This window comes from Vicia villosa, unplaced genomic scaffold, assembly GCF_029867415.1.
Source record: "Vicia villosa cultivar HV-30 ecotype Madison, WI unplaced genomic scaffold, Vvil1.0 ctg.002224F_1_1, whole genome shotgun sequence".
In the NCBI taxonomy this organism is placed as follows: Eukaryota; Viridiplantae; Streptophyta; class Magnoliopsida; order Fabales; family Fabaceae; genus Vicia; species Vicia villosa.
Window position 1 is genome coordinate 217987 of NW_026705869.1, and position 12762 is coordinate 230748.

The window sequence follows — 12762 nt, forward strand, 5'->3', positions numbered from 1 at the left end:
AGAATACATGCAATAATTATGCACAAGATTCAAACATGACAAGACTAAAGCATGCCACAATGGAATCTCTTACACACATCTTACACAAGACTAATGCATGCAAGAATACATGCAATAATTCTGCACAAGATTCAAACATGACAAGACTAAAGCATGCCAAAATGGAATCTCTTACACACATCTTACACAAGACTAATGCATTGATTTTAAAACATGCAATGAGAAAGTCTGAAACATTTAAATGTGACAAGACTAATGCGTGCAGGCTAGGGAATCTCGTCCCCACCTATGCAATTATGGCAGTCGCCAACGGGGGTGGCGACGACATTGATTTTTAAGAGTTGTCGCCAACGGGGGTGGCGACGACATTGATTTTTAAGAGTTGTCGCCAACGGGGGTGGCGACGACATTGATTTTTAAGAGTTGTACGCAACAATAATTTTTTTAAGTCTGTACGCAATACTTTTTTTATACCCACTAATATTATAAATTAGGGGCTCCTATGGTTGAGTTTACACACAGATACACAAACTCCAAATACCAAACAATCACACAAACACAACCATGCCTCGCCGGACAACCATTAGGCCAGACGGGTGTCACAGGCCAACAAAGCTGCCGCCCCTGAGATCAACATGGCGTGCCGAACCTGAACCGGAGTATCGCAAAAGGAACAGACATGTCATATTCTCACCCGTCAAACCTCCCTTGCCGGTTATGTTTTGGAATATCTCTTCCGTCGAGCAACTCAAGAGGACTCTCATGTCTTTTTTAGAGGGGGAGTACGAAGCCGGCGAACAGATAAGAAGCATCAAGAGGCTTAAAACAAGGGCCGATGCTGTGACTGGAGCAACGATAAGTTTCTGGGATAAGGTGGAATACGACATTGATGCCATTCAAATGATGCATGGACCCAATGACATTGTTTTAACCGTAGTAATTTCTTAGATGTTTTATTTTTTTTGGAATGATTTAATGTTTTCCATGTATTAATGTTTTGCATGACCTTTTATTGTATCTTTTAATTAATGAATGAATCAATATTTTCCATGACATTTGCGTTATTTTAATATATATATATATATATATATATATATTTTAAATATGTTAAAATAAAAACATATATATATATATATATATATATATATATATATATATATATATTATTGCACCAAACACATTTAATTGTGTTTTGTTTTGGCTATAAATAGGTCCCCATACTTGTTCATTTTCTTCATCACCAAATAACTATCATCAAACTTACTTTCATCAGAACAACTATTTTTCATCATCAACAAAAATGTCTCTCCTAACAATGGGTGAAGAGCATCGAGGAACCATTGCAAACATCGCCGATTACGTAAGTTTGAGTAAATTCAATTTATTTATGTTTTAAACACTTAATTTTTCTAATAATATTTACTAATTTCAAACATTCAAAAACTTACGGTTCATCGTTTTTTTTATAGGATATCACGAGATTTAGAATCCATGGGGGATCGATAAGTCCTCCGGACCCTTGGATTGTGCCTTATCTTGAGCGTGCGGGGTTTGGGAAGGTAATTAATTTAATAAGCACCTCAATCGATATGAAATTTATATTAGCATTGTGTGAGCGTTGGAGGCCTGAGACCCCTACTTTTCACCTTCCAATCGGTGAATGTACCGTCACTCTAGAGGACGTGTACATGTTATTGGGTCTCAACACAAATGGAAAAGCTGTGTTTGGAAATGTCCAACAACCAAACGCTCTATATGTAGAATTGTTGGGTGTTGATTTAATAGAGGGTGAGGGGCGACAAAGAGGTAGGGGAAGGTATAAAGCTTTCTGGCCTTCAACTAGCTTATCAAGGCCTCGTGTTGAATCGAGACTCTAGCGAGGAAAGTAAACTACAAAAAACTAGAATGTATATTATGTTGTTATTTGGTAGGTTTCTATTTCCCGAAGGCACGGGGAATAGTGTTAATTTTATGTACTTGTGTCTACTTGAGGACATCGATGCAATTAAGACGTATAGTTGGGGTTTGGCGGTGTTGGCATACCTATATAGCTCTTTGTGCAAATGTGCAAAAAAGGATAGCTGTACATTTAGTGGGTGTGCATTCTTGCTACAAACATGGGGATGGTAGAGAATGCTGGTATTAGCCCCAGCAAATCCGCACATTTACGTGTTCCCTTATGCGTCAAGGTAACTTAATGATCTTATTTTAATTACTTCATTTTTTTTCCATTATTAATTGTAACTATATTGATTTTTATTTTTGAATGTGTTTAGGTTTAATGCCCTCGGGATGGACTACACCAATACGCCAGTAAACAAAATCATTTTTTACCGCCAACTATTGGATCGATTAAGACCCCAAGATGTAACACCACTAAATATTTCCATCTTCTAAATATATTTGTAAAATTATAACTATTTTATATAATTTGAAATTAATATTTTTTTTCTTGCAGTTTCTTTGGAGACCTTACTTGGGTTTGGACCACGTACCCGACCGTAAAGAGGCAGCTGTTTGGACGGCAAAAACACCCATCATAAGGTTCACCACTGTGGAGATGCACCCAAGTGACCGTGCGAAGCTCCAATTCGGCATGCATCAAGGTATCCCTGACCCCCCTGAGCCTGACTCTTTGGGACGTTGGCATCTGGCGAAGGTTAGCGAACAGTGGTTCGTAGAAAATTGGCAGACGTTTGCTAGAGATCAACGTAAAATATGGGCTAAACGTTCCAACAGTGTTTTACAATTTCCGGTGGCGCCGGAAGAAATGAAACCAACGCCTGAATATGTAAAATGGTACAGATCGGTCACAAATCCCGAAATGTTTGTGTTACCAACAACAACAACGACAACAAAATTTCCATCAAGAACAACCACCACCGTCTTTCCAACATCATCAACCACCACCAAATTACCAACAACAACATTACCCACCACCACCACAACAACAAAATTACCACCACCAACAAACGCCTTTTTACCAACAACAACAACAACAATCCCAACAATACCATGTCGGTAGCTCTTCCAGATCACAATTCCAAGACCTCAACGTGGGGGGTTCTTCCACATCACCACCACTAACCCCCGACATGGGCATACAAGAAGAATACCCGCCTTACAACACATTCGACCAACCAACATCACAATACCCCAGCCAAACATCTAACTTCAATACACCACCACAACCAATCTATTTTAACCAAACCGAATCCACCACCAACTTCCAAAATCCAAACTTCCAGGCCGCACCCACTAGGAGAAATTTCAACCCACCTAGACAAAGCTTTGACGGCCATGCGGGCACCCGCCTTTCCTATAGCGGGAATACTAGAGGTCAAGGACGGCTCACAAATTTTGTAGACCCGGAATGCATTGAGGGGCTGTCGACTCAAACACAAGAGGAACCAAATAGAGGGGGGCATCGCAGGAATAGGGGAGCACTACCGGCTCGTGACCCTTCTACACGACCTATTAGATAACCTGAATGCGGATCGTACCAAGGTCCACGTGGCGCTCAATAATTAGGAATTTTATTTGTATCGTTAATATATTTTGTGTTGTTTTTCATTTTAATGTATTGTGTGTTGTTTTTCATTTTAATGTATTTTGTATTTTGGTAATGTTTAATTTATTGCTATTATTTTCCAACTTAAAAAAAATAAAAAAACAACTAAAAAAATAGTATAAAAAAATTGGAAAAAAAAGAAAAAAAAAAAGAAGCAGAAAAAAATAACAAAAAAAAAGAAAAAAAATAAGGGGGGGTGTTGTCGCCAGGGGGGTGGCGACAACACCTAAACAAAAGAGTGTAGGCGCCAGTGGGCCTGGCGACACCACTTGGGCCCATAACGTTGTCGCCACCCCCCCCCCCCCCCCCCCCCCCCCCCCCGGTGACAACGTGTTAAAATTAAAAAAAAACATTTTTGTAAATATTTTGAAAACTTTGTTATTTCTGAAATTTTTTTAAAAAAACTGGATATTGAAAAAAAAAATTCGCACTTTCTGACTTATGATGATTAGCAGCGCTTTCTTATCTTGCCTTTTAGCAGCGCATTTTTAAAGGGTTTTCTTAACTATTCCTTTTAGCAGCGCTTTTTTAAAGAATTTTTTTTCAACTTATAGCAGCACTTTGATAAAAGCGTTGTCTTTTTAGCGCTGCTAAAAAATAATTTTGGCGTAGTGGTACTGGTATCTTCATGTTCCCGTTAATATTCAATATTTTAAATAGTAACTCCATGTTCTCGTTAATATTCAATATTTTATTCAGTAACTTCAAGTTCGCGTTAATATTCAATATTGTGATTAGTAATTTCATGTTCATGTTAATATATAATATTTTGATCAGTAATTTTATGTTCCTGTTAATATTCAATATTTTAATTAGTAACTTCAGATTTCCGTTAATTATCAATATTGTGATCAGTAATTTCATGTTTCTGTTAATATTCAATATTTTATGCAGTAATTTCATGTTCCCGTTAACATTCAATATTTTAATCTGTAATTTTAGGTTTCCGTTAATATTCACTAAGTTGATCAGTAATTTCATGTTACTGTTAATATTTAATATTTTAATCAATAACTTCAGATTCTCGTTAATATTCAATAATTTGATCAATAATTTTATGTTCCCGTTAATATTCAATATTTTGGCTTAATTAATTGCAATTTTGGTCCCCCTTTTATCATTTTTTTTTAATTTTGGTCCACATATTTTAAAATCTGGAATTTTAGTCCCTTTATTTAAGTTTTTTTAGGATTTCGGTCCCCTGCAAATTCGAAGGCAATTTTTAATGAAATGAAGCTCACATTGATGACATGCTCAACATATATCTTAAATAAAAATAGTTTTTTTAAACAGTTTATTGTTGAACTAACACTGACACATCATCAATGTGAGCGTCATTTCATTTAAAATTGTTTTCGAATTTGCTGGGGGACCAAAATCCTCAAAAAACTAAAATATAGGGACTAAAATTCCGGATTTTAAAATAGGGGGACCAAAACCCAAAAAAAATGAATAATAGGGGACCAAAATTGTAATTAAGCATAATATTTTAATCGGTAATTTCAGGTTCAAGTTAATTTCAAATTATTGTAATCAATAACTTCATGTTCCCGTTAATATTCAATATTTTGATCAGTAACTTCAATATTTGAATAGTATAATATTATTGCTGTTAATTCTTATAAATATTAAATTTAAAATTACAAATATTTATTTTTAAATTTAAAATATTAAGTAACCAAAGATAGTTGATTAATTTTCATATATGACATCTATGATAATAAAATAAATTATAATTAAAGAAGTTTATATGTTAAGAATTTGGTCATACACATATAAAACGTTTTTAAGTTGTATGAGATGGATCTTCCCATTTTTAAAACATACTTATTTTTATTATTCCCTAAATTGAAATTTTATGAAAAATGTATAAGCAAAATAAATCTAAAAATAAGATATTACTTAAATATTTTTTAATTTTAATTAATTAATTAAGAGGTAACACAACAATTTAATATTTTTTAATGAAAAATAAAAATATATAGAGATATATACATAGTACTACTCCTGTATTTATTTGATAAGTTAGGATGATATTAATTAGTAATTAAAGTCAATTAAACACAAATTAAAAAAAAAAGCATAAAAATAATACAACACTTTGGTTTATATGGCATTGTCATCATCATTTTAGTCACATGGTGTGGGATGTTGAAAGAAAGAGAAAAAGAATACTGAATGAACAAGGCAACCATGAGACCAATTTAGAAACAAGTAGGGTATTTTGGTAAAATCCAGAACATATAATTTTTTTATATGATAGATTTTGGCTTTAATTATCTGTTTCACTTAGTTGTATTATCATTTCACTTTGGTTTTGTTGTTTTTTGTTGTTTTTCAAGAGTATATATGAAAAAGAATGATGGATCAAAGCATATGTTAACAAAATGTAAGAATTAAGCAGAAGAGGTGTTAGGTGTATAGACGTTCTAAAGAAATTGAAGAAGAATGAAGTAAATTTGGTGCAAAATGTTAAAAAGTACGGCCAACCCATTATGGTAATTCACGGCCGTAATTCTCCAAGGTTTCAAAGATGTCAAAAATAAAGTTTGTCACGCAACAGGGAAGATAATGGTACGCCTATAATGAACATTACAACCGAAATGCTTGAGATCTCTTGATTTTCTTTAATTTGTCTATTTTTATTTTTAAGTTCTTTGTTACAAACTTTTTATTTCACTCTAATATTACTATGTTTTAAGCCAGCCAACCTATTAATGGTTATTGAGGGATTCATGGACTTGATTTAGTAATAATATAAATAGGCATTGTTGGCCTTTGTTTTGTACATAGAAATCATTATACAAAAATTTGTAAGAACCCAATAGGCTTTACAACTAATTGAATCTAAAATCTAAACTTTTGCTGATAGAACAGGAATACTCTGCTCATTCCTGAAAAAATTATCAGGATCAACAGCAGTCTTAACCTTAACCAACCTATCAAAATTCTTATTAAAATACATAGTACCATAAACTTTACCTTCTTCATAACTATCCTTACCAAAATTATTAATCCCAATATCAAGGTCTCTATAACTCACAAAAGCACTTCTAGGATTCTTTGACACATAAGGTTCCATAAAACTATAAAGACTCTTAGCTTGATTCAAATTCTCCAATGTAACATTAGGTGCTGGATCCTTCCAAGTTATTGAATATTGAAGTTTGAACAAATTCCCAGCACGGTGAGGAAAAGGCGTTGCGTCGGCCGGAATCTCATCCATTTTTCCACCATAAGGGTTGAAAACAAATCCAACTTTTCCTAACTCAATCATCTTTTTCCATATCAATTCCAATCCCTCTTTGGGAATAGCTTTCTGAACATAGTCAGACTTTCTCTTCCCGGAACTCGCCGCGTTAAGATTCCTATCCAAAAGAATCTCCGGCTTTGCACCGCTTTTGAATTTCTTCTCGTCGTTGTACCACACAACAGAATTAATCCAACTCATTTCAAGACAATCTGCTTTTTTCAATCCTAGAGCTGGAAATTCTTTACCTAGAATTCCCACCACTTCGTCGGCACCTCCAAGAAACAAAGCAACCACAGAAGCTCTAATCGTTGTTGCTCCTTTCTCAGTCGGAGAACTTATAGGCTGCAAAAGAAGCCTCATGAAAGTCCTATTATCAGTAGTTGGAGCAACTTGTTGCCATTGAACAACCATATCAGTAGCATTTTGATCCAAAGTTTTCTCGATACGGAAAACAGTAACAGTTTCAGGAACCGCTACTAATTTAACAGTATAAGATAAAATAACACCGAAACTAGCACCACCGCCACCTCTTATAGCCCAAAACAGATCTTCTCCCATTGATTTTCTATTCAAAAGCATACCCTTAGCATCAACAATTTCTGCATCAATGACATTATCAACAGTTAAACCATATTTCCTCAACATTGCACCATACCCTGCACCACTGACGTGACCACCAACACCAACGGTTGGGCACACACCAGCAGGAAAGCCATGAACCTTACTTGCGTTATAAATTCCGTAATAAAGTTCACCAAGTGTAGCACCTGTTTGAACATAAGCAGTTTCGTTTTTGACATCAACGTTAATTGTTCTTAGATTGAACATGTCAATGATGATAAAGGGTGATTGACTTGAGATATAAGAAACACCCTCGTAATCATGTCCACCGCTTCTGATTTTGACTTGAATGTTGGCTTTTTTGGCGCAGATAACGGTGGATTGAATATGTGAAGGTTGTTTAGGAGTAACAATGATTAATGGTTTGGCAGTTGAGGATGTGTTGAAACGTGAGTTACGAATGTAGTTTTGAAGGACAGTGGAAAATGAAGGGTTTGATTGTGGGAAAACTATGCTGGGAATGGATGGATCTGTGGTGTTTTGTTGGAGGCAGTTAAGGAAATTCGTGGACAAAGATTCTGATGATGGTTGTCGTGCTGCTAACGTTGTATAGAAGAAAACAGATAGAAGAAGAAAAGATAGAGAGAATAGTATTGGTTTTGCCATTGGAATGTTTTGTTCTGTGAGTTGGGTTATGGTGAATGTGTGTGGTATTTATAGAAGTTACATGTTGAAATTTCAACGAGTAGTCTAAACATAGGACAAGATTTTGACGTCAAATTTCATAATAAATGCTAACGAGTGGTACTCTTTAAAATCTTAAAATAACAAATTTGTTTTGAAAATGTGTGTAGTTAATGCTTCACAAATTAAAATCGTTAACTTTTTTATCAAATATTTTCTTTATTTGGAATATTTAAAGTAACCCTGGACACTCGTTAGTAATTTTGTTATCAGTAGGTATAGTTGTTTTTTCTTATAATAAATAATATAATATTTGTTGACCATATATTTTTTTTTATAACTACCGGTTTAATCCGGTTCGGAAGTCAGTTCTGTTATCAAGTGGTTTCAGTCACCTCCTAATTGTAGTTGCGGGGATCGACGGAGGATCGAACTGTAATCCTCCCTACCAGCATTAATCACCATTAAACCAACTAACGATTGGTATATCATAATATATCTTATCCCTTCTTGCATATCACCACAAAAAGAGTTTTTTTTTTTTATCATAAATAATATAATTGATGTTTAAGAAACTAAAATTTAAGAGGTGTATTCCTTACCTGCCTATCATCCCAAAAATAGGTGTGGAAACTAGACATGGCAATAAAACCCAGACCCACGGGTACCCACCCGAACCCGCCCCAAAGTTGACGGGGAAAACCCGCTTTGACTGGGTTTGGGTTCGGGTTTGGGTTTTCCCTGATTAGAAAACATGGGGATGGGTCGGGTAATGGGGACACTAGTACCCACCCCGAACCCGTCCCCGAATCCGCCCCGTTTATTTCAACATGTACATTATTATTTATATTTCATAATTTATATTATTAAATATGTGGCTAATGTTTTAATAATTTGATTTGTATTTATTATTTTAAATATTTAAAATATATGTATAAATTTTTTTTGAGATTGTTTTATTTTGTTATTTATAATGTAATTTGATTTTTGAAAAAGTAAATATTTTTATTAAAAAAATTGATTTTACAAAATACATGGTGGCGGGGCGGGGATACCCGAACCCAACCCGAACCCGTTAAGGACGGGTTTGGGTTTTAATTCCCCATCCCCGTTTGGGTTTGGGGCGGGTAACGGGGATTGATTGGGGATTCGGGTTTGGGTTTGGGGGAGGTAAAGACCGTCTCCGACCCGCCCCGTTGCCATGCCTAGTGGAAACCTTAACCAACCTTCCTACTACTAATATTGTTTGTAAATCAATTAGAGCTTCATTTGCTTTTCAAATAGAACAAATTTTGATTTAGTGAGGAAAGGAGGATGTCAGAGTTATTTCTAGACCTAGACATCTATATGGCCCAAAACCTAAGTTCTAAAACATAATTGAAATGTAAATTTAAACAAATTATAAGAAACACTATGGCTTTGTTTGAATTGTTGGAATCAGATGGAGCGGAGCAGAATGAAATAAAATAAAATAATATTTTATTGTTTGAATAATTTAAAAACGGATGGAGCGGAGCGGAAATAAGTGATATGGATTCCATTCCGATCTATCACTTACTACCATATTTCTTTCCCTCAGATTTGGGCGGAATGGACAATTTTCCTTATTCCGTCCTAAAATTTTCAAACAATGGAATGTTATCTTCGTTTCGCTCCGTCCCATTGCGTTCCATCCCACTTCACTCTGCTTCCATTCCGCTCCGTTCTTTTCGTGATATCCAAACATATCCTAAGAGTATGTTTGAATTGATGGAAATGGATGAAATGAAGTGGGATCATGTTATGTTATATTGTTTGGTTTTACAAAAAATTAACGGAATGAAATGGAATATTATGGAACTTATTCCATCCAATATCACTAGTTTAGTTAATTTTTCATTCCACCAAAATTGGAGTGTATCCAATAGAATGAAATAAATTAATAACACAATTATAATTTTTTCCTTCAAAATTTTACATTGATCATAGTAATGTTTTTGAAGTAAAGGGTAAAAATGGAATAAAAATATTATAATACTTTCTGTTCCGTCCAATTTCCAAACAGTGGAATGGAATATTAGTTTTGCTCCGTCGTAAAATATCCAAACAATGAAATGAAATTTATGTTCCGCTCTATTTAATTCCGCTCTATTCTATTCTATTTCATTCCGCTACCCTCCGTTCCTCTAGTTTTAGTTTTAGTAACATTTATAATTTATAAATTTTAAAAATAATTTTAAACTAAATCCTTTGATATAGTTGTGGTTGTGTTGCGGTTCTAATATACTTAGATTAAGTGTTGAATCACATTTGTCCGCTTATAAGTATATTGTCCGGACCTGGATTCTACTGTCACCAACATGTCAGCTGTGTGAATATTAGGCCATGTTTGGATAAATGGCTTATGACAGGGTAATGTGTAAAACTCATAACTTGCTTCTTCATTAATCAATTCATAAAAGAATTTTTTTTTTTTTTTTGCATAAAGATAACTTTATGACATAATAAAATCTCACAGTGTTTAAAAACAATATTTGAAGAATCAGGATTTGGATTGGTTTTCACATGCCTACTGGATTTTTTGGTTGGGAAAGTTGTTAGTGTCTTGTGGATCTAGTTAACTTTTTAGATGACATTAGAGGCTAGCTGTAAATGGAGAGAGCAGTTTTAAAAGCTGTAATTTATTATGACTAATAAACTATATAGCGGAGAACCTATTGTTGTGTTTTGTGTATAGTTATTAAAGTAATTCAATTAAATTTTTGTAGTATTTGAAAATTTTGAGAACAAATTCTCTCTGCATTCATCATGGGACACAAATGGAAAATAAGTATTTGCAGAGGATAAATTGTACTTTTAATACTTATGGATTGTCACATGCCACGTGACATATTTTATAAAGGAATTTTATAAAAAAAATTGAGAATTTCTTTATTGACCCCAACGAAAACCCCAACTTGTCCATGCTTCGGAGATGTATCTCCGAAGTATTTTTTTTTTTTTTAATTTTTTCAGACTTCAGAAATACATCTCCGAAATCTCCAAAAATTTGGTGTTTTCAGAGATGTATTTCCGAAATGGATGAAATTTCAAAAAATACGTTGTTTTTAACAGTAAGCTATTATTTCGGAAGTACATTTCTGAAATAATGTGTTCATATACCATTTTCCCTCCTTCACTATTTCATCATTTTTCTCCAAAACAAACTCAAACCCTCTCCAAAACTTCCATCAATATCAATCAATTTTTCGTCTCAAAATCAAGTTTCAAACCGTTGATCACGTTAAATGGAGCATAGAAAGCTACAATTTGAGGTAAACATCTCTCCACTTCATAGTCGTTGGCCTTTGGACGCGTCGAGCCGCATCATATGTATCGGATATCTAAGATCGCGCCACTTCGTGCAAGTTTTTTTGAAACCGGGGTGTCCTATACCGGCTACCTCTTGTCAGTGGACGGCACATCATACAAATGAGGCGGAGACTTGGCCGGATCCTTTCGTTGAAAGAATGGCGGAGTTTGAAGAAATGATGAAGCAAGAGCGTGAGGAAAATAGAGAGCGGTCGAAGAACATACCGATTTTAGATCTAAGCGCCACCGATTTTAGTTTTGACCGGACCGTTTTTTTGTAATGGCCGGTGCGTGTCATTTTTGTATGTATTGTCGTCTACCATGTAAAATCAAACCGATTCAATACATATATAATATAAGTATGTTTAATGTTGTCATTGTTTATGTTGTGCTTATTTTGTATGTAATTGTTATTGTTATCTTAAAACATAATGCAATGCACAAAATGTGATTTTTCACCTTTGTTTCTGCATAATTCGGAAGTTCATTTCCGTAATATACATGTTTTTGGACTTATTTCGGAAGTTCATTTCCGAAACATCCACTGAATGTAAGATAAGGTTTGTTGGGCCATTATTACTCCAATAAGTCTATAAATACAACACAATCTTTTTTATCCTCATCACACCACAAAACACCAATGACACAAACCTACTCCCACCTAGCATTTGTCTACTTCACTGGTGACTACCCGATGCCGTTCCAATTCCACTTCTCGCGCGACACGCCGTTTGCGGAATTGATAATGTCGCTCAACACGCTATTGCAATATCCGGAAAATCGAAAGATTGTCAAGCTTGAGTACCGCTCGCCATCGCTTAACGACGGCGGAGACGTTGAGTTCACCACATTCGAGGTCAAGAACGACGAAGATTTAGCGGTTTTGTGGACAACTTTCGACCGATTTTCTTCGAAGGGTCCGATCGAGTTGGATGCGAAACTTCAAAGATCGGGGGCCGACGTTATCAAAATGTTGACTCATCCTCACCTACCTGTGTTTAACAATATGTAACTTTAATTTTATGTAATGTGATAGATGTAATATTCATCCTTTAAATAAATCGAATCGTTGTTGTTTGTTATTTTTCTTCTGTATCATACCTTATTTCGGAAGTACATTTCCGAATTCTTCTAAGGGGGGTGAATTCGGAGATGCACTTCCGAAATCACCTATTTTCTGGAAAAAAAATTCGAATGTACATTTCCGAAATCAGGTTTTTTCATCAAAAAAAACATTTTTTTCAGAAGTGCATTTTCGAAACCACCTTTTTTCTCATAAAAAAAGTGACTTCGAAAATGCATTTCCGAAAAAAATAGTTTTTTTTCTTTTCTTCAACACATTTTGAATCGGTGTCTGATATCA

General features: G+C 34.7%; 1 protein-coding gene across 1 annotated transcript; it reads right to left on the bottom strand.

Annotated features, from left to right (window-relative positions):
* Positions 1 to 6297: 6297 nt before the first annotated feature.
* On the bottom strand, positions 6298 to 8058 carry LOC131638236 (berberine bridge enzyme-like 21). The gene has a single exon (XM_058908787.1). The coding sequence runs from the start codon at positions 8049 to 8051 to the stop codon at positions 6426 to 6428; it is 1626 nt and encodes a 541-aa protein (XP_058764770.1). The 5' UTR covers positions 8052 to 8058; the 3' UTR covers positions 6298 to 6425.
* Between the last annotated feature and the right edge of the window lie 4704 nt (positions 8059 to 12762).